The 21046-nt window shown below is 40.5% G+C and overlaps 1 protein-coding gene across 3 annotated transcripts; it reads left to right on the top strand.

Moving 5' to 3' along the window:
* The first annotated feature begins 391 nt into the window (after positions 1 to 391).
* On the top strand, positions 392 to 20854 carry LOC104445348 (DNA-directed RNA polymerase III subunit RPC10). Of its 3 annotated transcripts, none has more exons than XM_039314120.1 (4): positions 392 to 484; positions 1310 to 1435; positions 1532 to 1625; positions 20355 to 20854. In XM_039314120.1, the coding sequence occupies exons 2-4, from the start codon at positions 1322 to 1324 to the stop codon at positions 20483 to 20485; spliced, it is 339 nt and encodes a 112-aa protein (XP_039170054.1). In that variant the 5' UTR covers positions 392 to 484; positions 1310 to 1321; the 3' UTR covers positions 20486 to 20854. The 3 variants fall into 3 exon arrangements, with proteins under 3 accessions (XP_039170054.1, XP_039170053.1, XP_010057536.1); XM_039314119.1 differs by lacking the exon at positions 392 to 484 and adding an exon at positions 572 to 648; XM_010059234.3 differs by lacking the exons at positions 392 to 484; positions 20355 to 20854 and adding exons at positions 572 to 648; positions 2375 to 3015.
* The last annotated feature ends 192 nt before the right edge of the window (positions 20855 to 21046 follow it).

Genomic DNA, 21046 nt, shown 5'->3' on the forward strand with positions numbered 1-21046 from the left:
AATTTAATTAATGCTATTTTATGTAAAAGAATAATGAGGATATTGAACATAAAAGAATTAATTTTCTTCTTTATTGATTGGTGCCTGTTCTAATAATATTTAAAAGGTTCAATTATGAAAAGCTTAATCTTTCGTAATTAAGCTTCAGCTTAATTTTTCAGAATAATCAGTTGATCCATAATAATCTAACTTAACTTTCTTATTACAAATAATCATCATTTTAAAAATAATAAAAAAACCAAAATTAATAAGAACTTGGAATATCATCTAGTATATAATTTTCATAAATTAGTTTTCATTAATCTTTTAGTAAAAATAAATTAGTCTTGCCGAAAAAAAAGTGCGAGAAAATCATATGATATAAAACTAATTTACAGGAAAACCCACCAGCCATTGAAGTACTGAATGTTGCCCCCAAGCCGCTCCTTCACTCACCACCGTCTCCGGCGGCGCCGCCGCGATCTCCGGCATCGCTCCGTCGCAGGTAACGGCGACTGCTCTGCCGCCGCCATACGTGCATGAAGTCGCGTATCTTTGTATTCCTCCTTCGCACGGATTGATTCTGTTCCACCGTACAGAGGCCGCGGCACCGTCGTCTCCGGCTCGACAGCGCGAGGAGCTCCGGAACACCGCCGCCGCCATCCACAGGTAAAGCCGAATCCAGGGGCTTCGGCGGCTTCTCTATTTCGATTTGGGTTCATGTCGCCGGGATTGCTCCGTTGATGTCTCTGTTCTCCGGCGACCATCTGGTTTTTTTCTGCTCGTTAGACGTGGGTGTCGATTGAAGCAGAAGAATTTTCGATCTTGATTTATGTTGGAGGGCATGAACTTGCGATGGAATGGATGTGTGTGATGTGTAGGATTGATGTTGTATGTATACCGAGGAATTTGCGCATTTGTTAGAAGCCGAGCTCGTTTGTACATCGCCTTGTAGATGTCTTGTTTCAATCTTCAAAGTGCAGGTTGAGTAGCTGCAGAAACTTGATTGCATTCCCATTTACTCATATTTTGATGGTTTTTTTTTCCTGCTTACGATCGAGTTAGTATTACATACAATTCTCTTCGTATTTCAGTGAATACTAGACCGACAATCAGTCCCGGATTTGCTGTTCTAACCGGGCTTCACCATCCCTTTTTCTAGTTTTATTTGCTGGGTTGAATTAGAAGTTCTTCCCTGAACTTTGAAGAGGAATGTGTTAATTTCATTGCCGTGCTATGTTTTAGTATTGACCTTAGTGCGCATTGATGCGGGACTTGGTTTTTCTTTCTTGTTTCCTCCACTGTCCTTACGACTAAGTGCATTATGCAGAGGGGATAGCAAATGGAGTTTTGCCCGACTTGTGGAAACTTGTTGCAGTACGAGTTGCCTCATAGGGAGCGGCCAGCCAGATTTTTCTGCCCAACTTGTCCCTATGTCTGTAATATCGAGACCAAGGTAGGAATTTGCTTTGTTCCTGTTGTTGCTCGGCCCTTGGACATATCTTTGGCATGAATTTTTTTTATGACCATGGCTTTGGTCGTCTGTTTGCAGGTTAAGATAAAGAGGAAGCAACATCTGGTTAGGAAGAAGATGGACCCCGTGTTCTCGGAAGAAGATAGGAGAAATGGACCCCAAACTGATGGCGGTCTGTCTTTCTTTCCCTTTTATTTCCTGAGTTCTTTCTGCACCTTCCTTGGCTTGAATAAGCTAATGGATAGGAAATAAATTAGGCCTATAAATCACTAAAGATTCATAGCTGATGAAGAGTGTTTTCTTGTAATCTTATGAAAAGTTATTTTTCTTAAAGCAGCTCAAAAGTTAAGTAAATAAGAAAGCAAGGGCGGCAGTCTCTCTCTTTTGATAGTGGTGATGAAGCAATAAAACTACAAAGACAAATCTATAGTATGTGTTATCCTTGTAGGATCTCCCTGTGTTCTAACTGCCAATGGTTGTACGTGCCACAACCAAAGAATAAAAATAGCAATAAGAAAACAACATTGAGAAACTGGGTTCAACTGTGCAAATCCATGTTTTCATCTTTGTTGAGATGAAGAAAAGCACATACTGCTGTTGTCTAGTTTGCCGATTGTTTTGGAGTTGGTGTCCTGATATATTCAGGTACTTTATTTCTATACCTTGAGAGATGTTGTTAAAGTTATCAGATGTTATGCTTCATATTTGGTTGACCTGAGAGTTGAGATTTTTGGCATTGTATAATTCTAAAAGCTATAGGTATCATAGTATAGCTGTCGTGTTGCTGTTTAAGTTGGCCTTAAGCGCAATCATAACTACGTCGTCACTTGTTCTTATTTGTCTGATATACATTGATATTTGTTTGATCATGGTGCATTATGTTTGGAGTGGTGGGGTTGTTGATTCGTTTTCCATTTGCAGTGACATGCCCACACTGTGGCCATGGAAAGGCTATCTACCATCAAGCCCAGATCCGTTCTGCTGATGAGCCGATGACAACATTCTATTGGTGCCTGAACGAGAAATGTAAAAAGAACTGGCGGGAGGATTGAGCTCTCGGTGCCACAGTCGCAAAGCCAATTCAGTACCCCGCGTGGCCTAAAGGCAGAACTGGAAATCATGTTCAACTGGTATTTGGGCCTTGTAGAAACCGTGATCTCAATGTTTTATCCTTTCCCAGATGTTGCATGGCGAACATAATTTGTCTTCTTCGGTGTCTGTCTTCACTTGAAAGAAACAGATTGAATTAGGAGGGAAAAGAAAGCATTCTCTCCGGTGGATTCCTCCTCCTGGAACATGAAAAGTGAACCAGACAGGCATGAGAAACAGCACATGCGACGGGGATAGTGGATTGTCATTTGTTGAGTGCACTTGGGTTGATGTTGCTGAATAGGATTTCCACATTGAATAAGCTTTATCTGATTTTTTTCTGGTAACCCAACATTCTAGGGTTTTATAGAGATTGGATAGATTACCATGTTAATAGGTTCAGATTGGAGTACCCTCGTAATAATCTCTTCGATACAAGTACAGGGCTTCCAATCATAGCAGAGCGATCGATATATGATGCGACCTCATTGAGTACCGGTTTTTCTTTTTTCTTTTTGGTCTGTTGAGTGCCCAGGTTAAATAACTGCCTGTACACATTCTCTCGAGTCGTCATCATTTAGAAAGGCTATCTACCATCAAGCCCAGATCCGTTCTGCTGATGAGCCGATGACAAAACATTCTATTGGTGCCTGAACGAGAAATGTGGCAAGAACTGGCGGGAAGATTGATCTCTCTGCGCCAGTCACAAAGCGGATTCAGTACCCCGTGTGGCCTAAAAGGCAGGACTGGAAATCATGTTCGACTGGTACTTGGGCCTTGTAGAAACCATGATTTCGATGTTTTTTCCTTTCCCGGATGTTGCATGCGCTCCTTCGGCATCTGTCATTCTCTGTGGTGGATTCCTCATCCTGGAACATGAAAAGTGAACTAGACAGACACGAGAAACATCACATATGACGGGGATAGTGGCTTGTTATTTGTTGACTGCACTAGTGGGGTTGATGTTGCTAAATAGGAGTTCACCATTGAATAGCTTGATGTTGGCAAGAGAAGTTAACCATATCTGATTTTCTATCCTTACCCAACACTCTAGGGCTTTATAGAGATCGAATAGATTATCTATGTTAATAGGTTTGGATTTGAGTACCCTCATAATAATCTCTTCGATACAAGTATAGAGCTTCCAACCAAAGCAGAGTGATCGACGTATGATGCAACCTCATGGAGTACCCTTTTCTCTTTTTGGGTATGTTGAGTAGCCAGCTTAAATAACTGCCTGTACACATTCTCTCGAATTATCATCATTTGGAGAGGAGAAATCCGTTGCGATTAGTGGAGTACTCAATGACTCGAACCTCACAATGAAAGGAGTCAGCTAGCAGGAAGTTATGTACATTACAGATATGTACCGTCCCAATCGTTAATGACATAAATTTCGTTAAGAGACGGGATTTGATCGACAGGTAACCTTCCTTGTGTGTGTATTGATCCTGACAATAAGCTTTCCATACGGGATTTATAATTACTTAGAGGTTATTGTTGGAGTGTGAGATCAAAAGATTCGATTGTACTTACTCGAGGCAAGAGTACTCAATTGTTGTAAACCCTGATAGAAAACCCTGATAGATTTACTAGTGAAATCCAACTAATGGGCTATTAACTTGGAAGGGTGGACATAGGCCTATCTAAGCTAAGTTGAACCACTATAGTTGTTATGTGCAATTTTCTCTATCAATCAAGCTCTTATTTACTTTGCTGCACCATACACAATTTAGGGTCTTGCTAAGAGAACGGCACTGTTATTCTCTTAGAATAATGGTGCCTTGTGGACTACAGATTCCCATTCAATGGGTATGGCAACCAACAAAACAAATTTGGAAAATAAATTATGATAGAAAATTCTCATATATTGAATAATTATTATTTTTTCCATAAAGAAGATGAAAATTCCTACTTAACCCATTAATACATTGCATAACTACTTAAATATAAAATTCCATTCTTTTGCGAAGTACTTGCGAAAATACTTTCACCAATTATAAATACAATAGAAGTCAATTAGCAACCCACACATGCATTTTAACTTAATTTAATGAGATTTAAAAAGATTACCAAATAAGTGGAAAATTTGAAAGTTGGCTAGCACGGTAAAAAAAAAAAAAAAAAAACATTGATCATTACACTTAAATTTTTAATATAAAATTCATTTTTAGTTAGTCACAAGATGATCCTCATTTTGATTATTGAGTTAACTTTGCATAACTTGGTCCACAATGGCTTTAAGTTATGTAAATTAGGCATTCAACTCTTTATTTTAATAATTGTATTCATTTTGCTCATTGATAAATATTTTCATATAAAATTGCGAGTGTGAAAAATGTTTAATCATAGAGGTGTTGTTAATAGAAATCCAACATTTATTTTGTCTTATAAAAAAAAATATTAAAACCATTCTCTCTAAATTCTGTGAAAAGATATTTCATGTTGATCATATTTCTAATAACTACCTTTTTTCTATTTATTTTTTATTTGATTTATCGTTTATTTACTGAATTCCACGTGGTGGGACCCACCAAATGTGAATCCAATGGACCACACTTCTCTGAAGGAATTCGGTTTCCTCGAGAAAACTTGTGGCGGAGGCAGCACGGTTTAGGAGCGACGGCGCCGTCCCGTTCTCATTTCCTCAGTCTTTTACATTATTAAAATCGATTATTTTTAAATTTTCGCATATTCGCATATTCGCCTTTTCAGGTGATAATTCTAACCCTGTCGGGACGCGGCTGGCAAGATCAGCGTGCGATGTTTTAGCCGGCACTTGCCACCAGCACAACCGTTGGATCTGGCGGTAACTTGGGCCCCACCCAATCCTCGCCGCACACGTTTCGTCCCGACCGTTGCTGACGTGTCCTGACGTCTCCATTATTGACCACCTCCTCCTCCATGCTTTACTCTCGAGTGATCAGCAACTCGGCGGAATTCTCGGCGATTTTCCCACGCGCTTTCTCGAGAAAATTCCCCTGCCGGCGCACGGAAATGGAGCCGGCGAAGCAAGGGAAGGCGGCGCGCAACGGCCGGCGCCGGCGGAAGGCCGATCTGGCCGCCGTGCTCCGGAAGTCGTGGTACCACCCGCGGCTCTCCGTCAGGCACCCGGCCAGGGTCCCGACCTGGGACGCCGTCGTGATGACCGCCGCCAGCCCCGAGCAGGCCCGGCTCTACGAGTGGCAGCTCGGCCGGGCCAAGCGCATGGGCCGGATCGCTGCCGCCACTGCCGTGCCCGATCCCGATGGCCAGCACATCGGCTCGGGCGCCGCGACGCTCAATGCCGTCCGCGCGCTCGCGGAGCTTTACCGGAAGCTCGGCGTCGGCATTGCTCCGGGGGTAGCTCCTATACTGACAAGTTTTGCATTTGATCAAAATCTGGAACAGGTGCATGACAAATTCAACATCAGGCACGACAATTTGTTCCTCACAGTCAATTTCATAGACAGATTCTTAGCTCAACAGTCTCTAGTGAGAATGAAACTCCAGTTGGTGAGGTCAGTGGGCCATGCTATTGGCATGCACGTATGAGGAAGTCTCGATTTCCTTTTGTCGGAGACTTGATTCTAGTATCAACTGTAACTGAAATTCTTCCTTTTCAAATTAAGGAAATTTAACAATCCTAGAAAATTGACAAGATGGGGGCCAGATTTTTTCCACGAAAGTTTGATGCTTAACTCGTTGCAGTTCGACACGTCACTGCCTGCTCCATATGTTTTCATGCGATGGTTTCTCAAGGCTGCTGGGTCTGATAAACAGTTTAGGCAAGTCATCATCTCTCACGATATCGGAAATGAGGAAACCGCGTTACATTCACACGTCTGGAGAAAATTGAACACGTGGTCCTTCTCAAGGGAGTGTCCTAAATACTATTGTTAAAGCCTTCTTTTAGTCAAGTCTTGTGGAATCGGTCAATAATGGTTTGTGTATTTATATTTTAATGGACATGAAGAATGACAGATGTCGTATCCAAAGAGCACGAAGTAGAAAATATCGAAGAGAAGGAAAAAAAATGAGATTTAGGTTAGAGGGAATACAGCACTTGTTCCAATTTCGTGATGCATTCACTTCTAATGTTCGGTTCATACATTTTCATATTACTTAATCATATGAGTAGTCAAACAAAGCAAGCGGATTAATATGAAATTAACGAGAGATGTGTCGAAGGTTTTGATCGTACAAATTTGAGAGAGAGAGAGAGGGAATGATTTTCATCACGTAACTATCGAAGGAAAATCCATGCTCCCACAAAAACATAAGATCCCAACTCTCACATCCAAGATATCAAGGCCAACACTTTTAATCAGAACAATCATCTCCATTTTTCTTGACCAACACAATATTCCATTCTTTTTTTTTTTGGGTCGAAAATACGAGTGATATTCATTGCTTCACAAAATTCGCTGAAAGTATATCTAGAACATCGACACATAACATATCGAAAAGAGCGTACAAAGACTCTCAATATAGAGTGCATCCTATGGCGCTAGCAACACCATAAATGATTATTGACCGACTCCACACAAAGACTCATTATTGACCGATTCCACAAATCATTATATTGGGAATACAAAGACTCTCATTTATATAATTTAGAAAGCCATGAAAAGCAAGTTCACACACAAAGACTCAACAAGAACAACATAAGACACGACATTTATTATTCACCATATGGAAATGTAGAAGTCGCTTCCTTCATGGCTGGAGGGGTTCCCGCCCTCCACTTAAGCACCCTCTTCATTCCCATTCCCATCATCCACTGGAGCTTTGTTCAGGTCCAAATTCTTGTGAATCTCCTTCCTCTGTCTAATATGGACGTGCTGGTGCGCATTGACAGCATGCGGACTGTCAAAAGGTTTCTTGCACTCGCGGCACTCCCAGCAGTTGTTCTGAGGATTGTACTTCGCGTACTTCCACACCATATCGTGCTGCTTTGGGCCGGGGGGGATTTCTCGCCGGAGACTGGTTTGGACGATTCTGAGCGGGGAATGATTCGCTTTGGAAATTGACGAGCATAACTGCACGAGGGAGGTGCCTATAAATACCGAAGCATTGCGTGCAAAGCTTGTCCTGCTTATTGAAAATTACGCCAAAACAGTGCATGGATTCTATCTTGTCCACGACGACCGTCACATCAGGAGGGCCCCCACTCAACCAAAAATAGAAACGAGCACTGTGTATTGTATTGGGATCTTTTCATAAGGACACCGCATCTTGACATTTGGAGTGGCTTCTGACCAAAAATAATAAAGAAAGACATTTGGAGTGGCTGTTGACTTGGATCCCGCCAGTCCGCGTGTTTTTCTAGCCAACGAAGTTTCCGCTCGACAAAATCTTGGAAAATGAGTATTAAAAAGTCATCGGATACCATACCCCCGCTACGTATAAGCGCATGTCTACATCAAGTATTGAATAAACTGATCAGATGCTAATTTGATTCTTTTCGGCATTCAATGTGTGCACAGCACACGACATACATACGTCAGAATCTTTCTAGGAATCACTCACATAAATACACACATGAACATGAACATGGATGGCTATACGCACACATGCCATTGAATATTTCATCGTTCCATTTGACCTATCTTTTCCTATAACCACTTTAGACTTTGTGTTTCAAATTTGATGCAATAATTTTACCAAAAACTATCATCGTGAATTCGTGATTACCTCATGCTCCCATTACTGCTTGCAATGATAATATTTAGATAGGAAATTATCAAAAAAATCATAAATTTATTACATTCATATCAAGTTAGTCCTAAATTTTTAAATTGCGTCAATTAAATTGTAAATATTATCACGCTTTATCACTAATTTTTGCTGTAAATCACTAGGGATGAGTTATATCGAACCTGTCCAATCTGAACGGAAAGGGAGCTACCAACTCCGGCTGGAAAATTCGGAGAATACGCCCCCACATAATTCTCGGAGATTGATTTCTGGATCGTAGGAGCACTTTCTCATACGACGTGCAGATCGCACATCCATACTCCCTGTACTTAAGAAGCTCATTACTATAATTAACGCACAAGCGACAAGGAAGACGACGATAGGTTGACCCGAACGCACGAGCGACAAGAACGACAACGAAGAAATCAAAACGATGCCGTCGCGGATCAGGATGATCCGACGGCCTCGCTTCCCTAGCCGTCGCGTTTGGCAAAACCAGAAAAGGGCGACTTTTTTCTTCGTCTTATTCAAACGTCTCAACCCTCCATTATCTCTCTCTTGCTCGTATGATTAAAGAGTCTATGCGCCCTTCTAGATCTGTGGGTGTTTGAGTGAGAGAGAGAGAGCCTGTGGAAGTGTTTTAATGAAATGGTTTTGCTTGCAGGTGAAACGATAGTAATCTGAAATATGACAAATAGTTAGCAGTAAACACCGGCTATGAACATAAGTTATATGCCCTGAGACGTGTCAAGGTCAGTCACGATATCTTCTAAAGAGTATATGTATTATGGAGCAGACTTGAGAGTTCTCTTGAAGTAATTAATTTGAACGAATTCTTTGGTGAGACTATCGCCGAACTCACATGAAATAGAAGAGCGATTAAGATGCATTTTGCGGTGGTGTGTCATTATAATGGGGAATAGAGCGGGAGAAGCAATGAATAAGTTACATACATATTAATGCACCTGTCTTCTAGGTTAACTACGAGCGATCATTACTCCCTATAAATTTGTATTATAAGCAAATTGATAGCGGATCATATGGTCGAAAATGAAACCCATGGGCTTGGTTCAAGTGTTCAAGGAAGACATGGCTAATTTATGTGCAAATTTGGTGTACAACACAAGTTTACCGTACTGTTAAGTATAAATGATTTCACGTGAGACAACCGACACTTGAGTTTTGACTGATCTAGACTTCGAACGCCTTTTGCTATTACTTTGCGTCTATCACGATGATTCGACCTTTCCCCAACAACTAAGCCATTGGCTTTATCACAATTACTACTCGCATTCAATTTTGTGAACCGACTAGCAAAAGAAGATATGACCATTGCTTCATTTTCGGGAGAATTACCAAAGAAGTCCTAAACCTATTGCAATTGTTCCAATTGCTCATAAACTTTTTTTTTTCAATTTAGTCCTAAACCTTTTATAAATGTGCCAATTCAGTCCTTGGCCAAAATTGGCCTGGCCGAGACAGCCGGTGGCGAACCAATTTTTTAATAATTTTTAATTTTTTTTTTTTTAATTTTTTTTCGAATTTTTTTTTTCGAATTTTTATTTTATTTTTACCTCCTTCTTCTTCCTCTGGCCGGGCGATGCCGGCCAGAGGCGAGGGTCGGCGAGGCTGACCTCGCCACCACGGCGAGGCTCGCCCCCGCCACCGGCAAAGGCAAGCCTCGCCCAACGACGGCGAGGCCGCCGTCGCCCGGCCAAGGCAAGGCTCGACCTCGCCATGGCCGGGCGAGGCTCGCTCGCCCGGTGGCGGCGAGGTCAACCTCGCGGCCCTCGCCTCTACGCCGGCGCCGACCGACCGCAGGAGGAAGGAAGGAGGTAAAAATCAAAAAAAAAAAAAATTCGAAAAAAAAAAAATCGGAAATAAATTATTTAAAATTGGTTCGCCATTTGTCTCCTGCCACGGCGTCCACGTCACTTCCGTCGGCCAATTTTGGCGAAAGCCTGAATTGACACATTTATAAAAAGGTTTAGGACTAAATTGGCCAAAAAAAAAGTTTAGAACCGTTGGCACAATTGCAATAGGTTTTATGACTTTTTGGTAATTCTCCCATTCATTTTCTATTTCTACAAGTAATAAAGGCGCTAATACGAAAAATCCTCTCAATTATTATGACTCATGACTCGGCGAGGTCTATATGAGTGATATAACAGGAGAACTTTTTCCACAACTGAGGAATCACCTCGCTCACTGCAACAAATACTAAGAATTTGATTGATCTGGTGTTACTTAGCCGAACAAACTGAAAATATATAAAACCCTATGGCTCTGTCTTGTGAATTTATTTTTGCCTTCTGATACAAAGCTTTAAGAGCGAAACGGATGGGCACCAGCTTACATGGACAAGGACAGAACATCCAGCAGCAACCTTTGCTTTAAGATTTTGTTTTGTTTTTTTTTTTTTTTTTTCGGTCGTAGACATATTATATAGTTTAGATATTGCTGTTAAATTAACTCAACTACATGATCCTATATGCCCATGTGTGTTTATTAAGAAATTAGAAATCGAATTTGCTATTATAGTAATTTATGTTGATGATATAAATTAAGTTAATACCTTGAAAAACCTCAAACTAATACATTTGTAACAAATTTACCTCAAATTATTTTTTTATCACGAAAAACTCCAAACTGGTATATATTTGACAAATTTACCTAAAACTGATACACTTGTGACAAATTTACCTTCTGTTAATTTTCGTTAAATTTTATTCTCAAATTATTAAGTTAAATGACACGTGACAGTTGACCGGTATACCAATTTAGGATTTTACGCTCTGTTTGTTACAGTTTATAATTTTTGTGATTTTTTTTTTGTAATATTAATCCAATTTAGCATAAGGTATATTTATCACAAATTTACCATTTTAGAGTTTTTTGCAATCGAATAAATTAGTTTTGGGTAAATTTATTATAAATGTATCAGGTTTATGTTTTTTTTTTTAAATCGGTCGGAGTAAATTTGTCACCTATAACAGTTTAGGGTTTTTATGGTCAAAAAAATAATTTTGGGTAAATTTATTATAAGTATACCAGTTTGGAGTTTTCAAAGTATTATTCTGAAATTTAATTGAAACTCTAAAAGAGTTAATTAAAACTACTGATTATTTGAAAATGAAGTTTAAACTCTGTTTTCTTACCTTTTTATTGACTGATTCCGAGTCGTCGCGCTGGAGTGTCGACAGTGCTTGACAGACCTTTTTTAAACAAACACGTCTTTTTATAAAGTGCTTTTCACTTTCGGGGCCCGAAGTCAAATTGAAGCGACATAAGGGGAAATTGCTTAACATGACAAAGTAAGCTCCTTGATTCCCGCACGATGTTATCCCAAAATAGTGAATTTCGAAAATGCCCACATCCTGTTAATAAATTTTACGCCCGTTAGATCAGGCGGACGGTCCCCGCTTCATCAAACAGTGCAAGTAAGTAGAGGTTCACGGGCACGACTTACATTCTGTCGGATTTTCTATCCACTCATTGTTTCCACTAGAATCACTTACCTCTATTCTCACTATATGTGGCAGGCTTCTTGAATCTTCATTTTACTTTTTTTGCCTTTGCCCAAGGTGGGCTGCTTTAAGAGAGATAACATGGATGATGAACTAGTTCGAGCGCTTTAAATGCGCAGCGAATATCATGTTTTAAAATACCTGACAGACATGTTAACGGGCAAAGAATCAGAAGAACATCATCATCCAAAGTGAGAACTACAGTGGATCAATCGATGGCTTTTGAGGAAAGTGTGAAAGTATGAGATAGCGTCGCCTTCTAGGATTCGCGCCCGTGGATCCAGTGGAGGAGAAAATTCAAAAGGGTGTCAGTGGGGCCTGTAGGCATCTTGGCTGACAGCAGATTACTGTCGGGAAATCATCATACCTATCTGATTTGACTTTTTGTTGTCGGAATCAATTTTGAACGAGAATTTAAAATAATAAAAAAATATGAACCTTCATCCGAGAATAAAAAACAAAATCAAAAGTGCAGAGCCGTATCTCCTCTCTACTCTCTCTCTCTCTCGTCCTCCTCATCTCCTCTGCTCATCAGTCTCATTCTCTCCCTCCTCAAGAACGGCGACGGCGACTGCTGCTTCTTCTTCTTGGGAGGTGGCTCGTCCCATTCGACTCACCAACTTCAACCTCTCTTTTTTTCGCAGGTCTCGTCCAGCAGCGTCAACCTTTCACGCCTTCCCTCCAGCTTCAACGGCACTCCTGTCCCCACTGGATCCATTTCCTTTCAGTTGAGTCTAATCTTTCTCTTGCTCCTGTTAAATTTGCCGCTCCCGGTTTTTGTGGCCTCTAGTAACTGTCGTTGACACTATCTTTTGCCATATAATATAAAACACATTTACAGGAAAACCACCAGCCATTGAGAGGAGCCCCCAAGCCTCTCCTTCACTCACCACCATCTGCGGCGGCGGCGCCGTGATCTCCGGCATCGCTCCGTCGCAGCTAACGGCAACTGCTTTGCCGTCGTCATACATGCATGAAGCTGCGTATCTTTGTATTCCTCCTTCACACGGATTGAATCCGTTGCGCCGTACAGAGACGCCACGGCATCGTCATCTCTGGCTCGACAGTGCAAGGAGCTCCGGAACACTGCTGCCGCCGCCGTCCACATGTAAAGCCGAATCGAGCGGCTTCGACGGCTTCTCTATTTCAATTTCGATTCATATCACCGGGGTTGCTCCGTTGATGTCTCCGTTCTCCGGCGACCATCTATATTTTCCCTGCTCGTTAGACGTGGGATGTCGATTGAAGCAAAAGAATTTTGAAGCTTGATTGATGTTAGATGGCATGAGCTTGCAGTGGTGGTGATGTGTGTGATGTGTAGGATTGATGTTGTATGTATACTGAAGAATTTGCGCATTTGATAGAAGCCAAGCTCGTTTGTACATCGCCCGTAGATGTCTTGTTTTAATCTTCAAAGTGCAGGTTGAGTGGCTGCAGAAACTTGATTGCATTCCCATTTACTCATATTTTGATGATTTTTTTTTCTGCTTATGATCGAGTTAGTATTACATACAATGCTCTTCGTATTTCGGTGAATACTAGACCGGCAATCAGTTGCAGATTTGCCGTTCCAACAGGGCTTCGCTGTCTTGAATTAGAAGTTCTTCCCTGAACTTTGAAGGGGGATGTGTTAATTTCATTGTTGTGTGACCTTGGCGCACGTCGATGCAGGACTCAGTTTTTTTTTTTTTTTTTAATCCTCCACTGTTCTTAAGGTGAAGTGCATTACGCAGAGGGGATAGCAAATGGGTTTTGCCCGACTTGTGGAAACTTGTTGCAGTACGAATTGCCTCATAAGGACCGGCCAGCCAGATTTTTCTGCCCAACCTGTCCCTATGTTTGTAATATCGAGAGCAAGGTAGGAATTTGCTTTGTTCCTGTTGTTGCTTGGCCCTTGAACGCATCTTTGGCATGACTTTTCTACGACCACGGCTTTGGTCGTCTCTGTTAAAGAACAGAAGTCAAAACCACAGTTTACAAATACTGATGGAAGTAAAGAAACAGAGCAAAACAAGCTGAAGCAAGAACAGAGCAAAGTAAGCTGAAGCTGAGCTGGTGATCCGTGAAGAAGCTGAGTTGGCAATCCAGAAACAGAAGATTGACTACAGCTACGCCAAGAGCCGTACAAGTGTCAATATAACCGTATAGTTAGTTTGATGATTCAATCTTGTAACAATATACTGTTAAGTCTGTTGTGAAAAGAGTTTTCTGGAAAAAGATATAAAAGCTCCGCTACTGTAGCAGAAGGAATACGAAGAACAGATGATTCTCTCAATTCTCTCAATTGCTTTCATTTTCTTTGAAGTAGAACTACAGTTGATTGTATAGATTGAGAGAAGTAGAAAGAGATCTTACTTGATGTAATTGATCGATTCAGTTCTATCAGTATATAGAGTTCTTTACCTCATATGCAATTCATCTTTGATATCTGCATCTTCACATGGTATCAGAGCATTCTTCCTGGTAGTTCGTGATCTTCTTTCTCCATTGCTGAAAGCTTGTACAGGAAGCTTGTACAGAGGCTGCATGATCAAGCTTGTTCAGAAGAATCGATATTCAAAGGTTTGATTTTAGATACTCAAAGCTCACCTACTTGTTCTGTCATATCTTCAAAGTATCTCGGTATACGAAATGACAACCGAGTGCGAAGTATTCATTTCCGATTCATGTGAATATAGCAAATTTTGTTACAATCAAGGCGACGAGAGGAGAATTTTCTACTATGGCAAGCTCAATTTCATAGGTTTCTAAAGAGTCAAGATTTAATCGGGTTCATTAATGGTGAAACATCTTCTCCGGCAAACGATACAAGCGAGATTGAGGGAAGGCAAACACAAAAATAAATCCACGATTATCTAGATTGGATAAAGACGATCGGTTAATCTCATCTGGATAAGTGGAGCGGTATCGAAAATATTCTAAGTCGATAATTGGCTTAGAGACTTCATTCGAGATATGGCAAACTCTTATAAATCGTTTCACACGAGATCATGTAGCAAAGGAGTTCGAATTAAGAGGAAATTACAAGCTTGCAAGAAAAGAGATAGATCATTGAGCGAATATCTTCGAGAGTTCAAGTCCATTTGTGATCGGTTAAATGCTATTGAAAAACCGGTTGATGACATAACCGGGATGTTTGGAGTTCTTGAAGGTTTAGGATCGAATATGAAAGCTTTAGAACAACCATGTACTTTGTATCAAACCTCAACCAGAATATGATGAGGTTATTTCTCAACTTGAAAGGTTTGAGACTAGGCTACAAACATATTACGTAAATCAGCTCAATACTAACCTGGCATACTATGGACAAAGAAAGACGGAATAAGTCCGCAAAGGCCAAATTTCAGAAACCAAAGAGAAAATATTCGAGGTGGGCATAACTATGGCAGAGGACAAATTACTAACAGAAGGAATAATGGGAGTAACTTCTCGGATCGGGAAGGAATCATCAATATCAAGAGAATAATCTGAATACAACACAAAGAAGATCGGGTTATTAAGGACAACTGGTCTAACCTCGGACAGGGTTTTAGACCATATATAAATTCTTCTCAAAGGTATCAAGGTGTTAGATCCTATCCACCACAAAGCTCAATTAGCAACAAGTATGTGCAGAGCTCGAAACCGATAAGTAATGGTCCTTTGGAATGTCAAATTTGCAAAAGGCCGGGGCACACTGCTCTTCGATGTTGGTATCGTTTTGACAACTCATATCAAGTAGAGGAAATACCAACCGCATTAGCAGCCATGCATATTGAAGAACCTTACGGTGAGAATGGTACCCGAGACACGAGCTACATCTCACATTGCTTTGCGGAACACAGTATGCTTCATGACTACTCTGCATATAGTGGTACGACACTTTTATGATTGGAGATGGATCCTTTTGTCGATTTCAAATATTGGTAATGGATTACGCATACAAAAACAAGCATATTACCATTAAAAGATGTTCTAGTAGTTCTGAAATAAAAAAGAATCTGATTTATGTATCAAAGTTAACAGATGACTATCCCTGTTCTCTTATTTTTTATAAATATGGGGTTTATATGAAGGACAATTACAATCATACAACAGTGAAGCTAGGAAGGAAAATCAAGGGGCTATATCAAGTGGACCCTAAAATCACAGAAGTTCACTTCACTCAGGTTCAACAAGAAGTGGGAGAAGATGTCTGGCATCAAAGGCTTGCCCACACCAGTTTAAAAACAGTGAAGCTTCTACGAAGTCAACAACTCATTCAGTACAATTCAAAAGCTCAAAACATGTGTAGCAGTTGTCAAATTGCTAAAAGTTCAGCTTTACCTTTTTCATCTTCAGACTATACATCTAGTGCTCCCTAGAAAAGATACATTGTGATGTTTGGAGACTGCACCGGTGCGATCTGTTCAACAATTTCGTTACTATGTCATTTTGTGGATGACTTTTCTCGATATATAGCTGGATATATCCAATGAGGCGAAATCGAAGTTTATGATGTTTTTGTCATATTTCAAAAGCTGGTGGAAAATCAACTTGATCACAAGATCAAAATATTTGAGTGATGGAGGAGGCGAGTTTACTAATATCAAACTTCGAATCATTTACGAAGGTGTGGCATAAAACAGTATTTCTGTCCTTACACACCGAACAAAATGGAATCTCGAAAGGAAGCATCGACATGTGATTGAATTAGGCATGGCAATGTTATATCATGGTAGAGTACCTTTGAAATATTGGGTAGATGCCTTTATGACAGCAGTCTATATCATCAATATCCTTCCTATAACAAAGCTACACATGACTTCACCTCATTATAAACTGTATAAACAACAAACAGTTATGCTCATCTACGAGTCTTTGGATCGCACTTTATCCTTGCCTCGGGCCTATAGACAACATAAATTCGATCCAAGATCTCTCATATGCATTTTTAAGGATATAGTGAGAGACACAAAGGCTACAGATGTCTCTTACCTACTAATGGACATGTCTATATCAGTAGACATGTAGTATTCGATGAGACAGTCTTTCCTTTTACTCAGTTAGTCACAGCTGAGCATCAACAAGGATCTGCTCTATACAACCAATGGACAAGAGGAGTCTCTGGATTCAATAATACAAAACAGCACCAGTCAAAAGCCAACAAGCCTATTGAGCACTTACAAAATACTAGATCAACTCATATAGTTCCTGATGTACAAGACAGTGGACTCAGTACAATTGATTCAATAGATATACCACAAGGGAATATAGTACCTGGTAATGTGATGCAGACTGTTTCTAATAATGCATCAGCTAATCTTGAACTGCTTCCTGTAGCTGCAAATACTGAGGAACAAGAATATTCGACTCAAGAATCTGTTCTAATACCACAAAGTGATACAGAGCAAACTCAAATCACTTCCACATCAGGAAACACACAAGGTACTTGTTCTATCCATCCTATGCAAACTAGACTAAGATATGGAATTGTTAAATCAAATCCAAAATATGCTTGTCTAGCTGAATACAAAGTTCCTAGTGAACCAAAATCAATAAAATCAGCTTTGGCAGACAAGGGATGGTATCAAGCAATGCAAGATGAAATGAATGCTCTATATCATAATAACACTTGGGAGTTAGTTCCTAGAACTAATCAAATAAATATCATCGGGCTTGTAAATGGGTGTTTAAGACAAAACTTGCTCGATGGCAGTCTTGATAGGCTCAAAAGCTCGACTTGTAGCCAAGGGTTTTCATCAAGAAGCGGTATCGATTTTACAGAAACCTTCAGTCCTGTAATTAAGCATGCTACAATTCGACTAGTTTTGTCTGTAGCAATGATGAAACAATGGGAAATTCATCAACTTGATGTTAAAAATGCTTTCTTACATGGTACCCTAAGTGAAACAGTCTATATGGAATGACCTCCCGGGTTTAAAGACTCACAGACCTTATCATGTATGTCTTCTCAAGAAATCCCTCTATGGACTTCGACAAGCCCCTCGAGCTTGGTTTGAAAAGTTCAGCAATTTCTTACTAGAGTATGGCTTCTTCGTAGCTCCACCGATCCATCATTGTTTATCCTACATCTTTGAACAAACAATTCTTCTCTTCTTGTTGTATGTTGATGACATCATTTTAACTGGAAGTTCATCTTCAATGCTCTCTAACCTCATCAACTCTCTTGGTCTTCAGTTTCACATGAAAGATCTAGGTGCACTTCATTATTTCCTTGGCATTGAAGTTAAGCGTGCTCCTGACAATCTGTTTCTTTGCCAAACGAAGTATGCAATTGATCTTCTGAATCGAGCTCATATGCTAGATTGTAAACCAATCTCTACTCCACTTTCATTGAGACCAAATGGTTTGCTTACTGATCCCATTCTCCTGTCTAATCCAATTGAGTATCGAAGTTTGGTCGGTGGTCTCCAATACCTCACACTAACTCGTCCAGATATTACCTATGCCACAAATATACTATGTCGGAAGATGCGGCAGCCTACTCTTGGAGACCTTCGAAATTAAAGAGAGTACTAAGATATATAAAAGGTACTGTTGATCTTGGAATATTCATCCATTCCAGAAGCACTATGCATCTCTATGGTTACTCAGATGCAGACTGGGCTGGCTGTGCTGACACTAGAAGATCAACCACTGGTTTCTGCACATATCTCGGATCCAATTTAATCTCTTGGGCAGCAAAAGAAGCAACCAACGATAAGTCGATCCTCTACGGAAGCTGAGTATCGTGCTCTTGCTTCCACTCTGACTTACCTCACTTGGATCGTTTTTGTTCTACGTGACATTGGTTGCTCTCTTAAACCTCCTATTCATCTATACTTTGTGACAATAAGTCAGCTATCTCGCTCACTGTTAATCCCATCTTACATGCTAGAACTAAACATGTTGAAGTTGACTTCCACTTTGTTCGGGAAAAAGTTTCCTCAGGTTCATTACAGGTACGATATGTTCCAAGTCATTGCCAACTTGCTGATATCTTTACTAAACCGTTGTCACGACAAGTACATCATCATATGCGAGTCAAATTGGGAATTAGTCGTCTTCTCATTCCCAATTTGAGGGGGAATGTTAAAGAACAGAAGTCAAAACCACGGTTTACAAATGCGATGGAAGTAAAGAAACGAGCAAAACAAGTCAAGCAAGAACGAGCAAAGTAAGCCGAAGCCGAGCCGGTGATCTCGTGAAGAAGCCGAGTTGGCAATCCGAAACAGAAGATTGACTACGGCTACGCCAAGAGCCGTACAAGTGTCAATATAACGGTATAGTTAGTTTGATGATTCAATCTTGTAACAATATACTTGTTAAGTCTGTTGTGAAAAGAGTTTTCGGAAAAAGATATAAAAGCTCCGCTCGTAGCGAGAAGGAATACGAAGAACAGATGATTCTCTCAATTCTCTCAATTGCTTTAATTTTCTTTGAAGTAGAACTACAGTTGATTGTATAGATTGAGAGAAGTAGAAAGAGATCTTACTTGATGTAATTGATCGATTCAGTTCTATCAGTATATAGAGTTCTTTACCTCATATGCAGTTCATCTTTGATATCTGCATCTTCACAGTCTCTGCAGGTTAAGATAAAGAGGAAGCAACATCTGGTGAGGAAGAAGATGGAACCCGCGTTCTCGGAAGAAGATAGGAGAAATGGACCCCAAACCGATGGCAGTCTGTCTTTCTTTCCCTTTCATTTCCCGAGTTCTTTCTGCACCTGTCTTGGCTTGAATAAGCTAATGGATAGGAGATAAATTAAGCCTATAAGGTCACTAAAGATTCACGGCTGATGAAGAGAGTATTTTCTTGAATCTTATGAAGAGTTCTTTTTCTTAAAGCAGCTCAGAAGTTAGGTAAATAAGAAAGAAAGGGCAGCAGCCTTTCTCTCCTTTGATAGTGGTGATGAAGCAATAAGGCTACCAAGACAAATCTGTAGTCTGTTATCCTTGTACGATCTCCCTGTGTTCCAACTGCCAATGATTGTACGTGGACAACCAAAGAGTAAAAATAGCAATAAGAAAAGACATTGAGAAACTGGGTTCCACTGTGCAAATCCATGTTTTTTTTTTTTTTTTGATTCAGGAGGAACCAACTGCCCTAGCGGCGGTCGCCGTAAACCCCGGCGACGCCCCCAGCGGGGAAACCACCACCCCGACGTCACGCTTAAGTCACCATGTAGTAGCTAAGACTGCCTCCCTGCTTCGTAGGGGATTCGAACCTTGGCCTCCACCGGGGAGGTTCAAGGCCCTACCATCCACGCCACCTCATGTTTTAATCTTTGTTGAGATGAAGAAAAGCACGTACTGCTGTTGTCTAGTTTGCTGATTGTCTTTGGAGTTGGTGTCCTGATATATTTAGGTACCTTATTTTTAAACCTTGAGAGATGTTGTTAGAGAAATCAGATGTTATGCTTCATATTTGGTTGACCTGAGAGTCGAGATTCTTGGCATTGTATAATTCTAAAAGCTATAGGTGTCATAGTATAGCTGTCGTGTTGCTGTTTAAGTTGGCCTTAAGCGCAATCATAACTATGTCGTCACTTGTTCTTATTTGTCTGATATAAATTGATATTTGTTTGATCATGGTGCATTATGTTTGGAGTGGTGGGGTTGTTTATTCGTTTTCCATTTGCAGTGACATGCCCACACTGCGGCCATGGAAAGGCTATCTACCATCAAGCCCTGATCCGTTCTGCTGATGAGCCAATGACAACATTCTATTGGTGCCTGAACGAGAAATGTAAAAAGAACTGGCGGGAGGATTGAGCTCTCGGTGCCACAGTTGCAAAGCTAATTCAGTACCCCGCATGGCCTAAAGGCAGGACTGGAAATCATGTTCAACTGGTATTTGGGCCTTGTAGAAACCGTGATCTCGATATTTTATCCTTTCCCGGTTGTTGCATGCGAACATAATTTGTCTTCTTCGGCTTCTGTCTTCACTTGAAAGAAACAGATTGAATTAGGAGGGAAAAGAAAGCATTCTCTCCTTTGGATTCCTCATCCTGGAACATGAAAAGTGAACCAGACAGGCATGAGAAACAGCACATGTGACGGGGATAGTGGCTTGTCATTTGTTGAGTGCACTTGTGGGGTTGATGTTGCTGAATAGGATTTGCACATTGAATAGCTTTATCTGATTTTTATCTCCTAACCCAACATTCTAGGGTTCTATAGAGATCGGATAGATTACCATGTTAATAGGTTCAGATTTGAGCACCCTCGTAAGAATCTCTTCGATACAAGTACAGGGCTTCCAATCATAGCAGAGCGATCGACATATGATGCGACCTACTGGTTTTTTTTTTTTTTTTGGTCTGTTGAGTGCCC

The sequence above is a fragment of the Eucalyptus grandis genome, chromosome 5, assembly GCF_016545825.1.
Source record: "Eucalyptus grandis isolate ANBG69807.140 chromosome 5, ASM1654582v1, whole genome shotgun sequence".
NCBI lineage: Eukaryota > Viridiplantae > Streptophyta > Magnoliopsida > Myrtales > Myrtaceae > Eucalyptus > Eucalyptus grandis.

Excerpts from the sequence above, each read along its gene's own strand:
- LOC104445348 (XM_039314120.1), top strand. The coding sequence starts at position 1,322 with ATGGAGTTTTGCCCGACTTGTGGAAACTTGTTGCAGTACGAGTTGCCT. Across the intron at positions 1,436-1,531 it reads TCTGTAATATCGAGACCAAG|GTTAAGATAAAGAGGAAGCA; the intron begins GTAGGAATTTGC and ends GTCTGTTTGCAG. Across the intron at positions 1,626-20,354 it reads TGGACCCCAAACTGATGGCG|TGACATGCCCACACTGCGGC; the intron begins GTCTGTCTTTCT and ends TTCCATTTGCAG.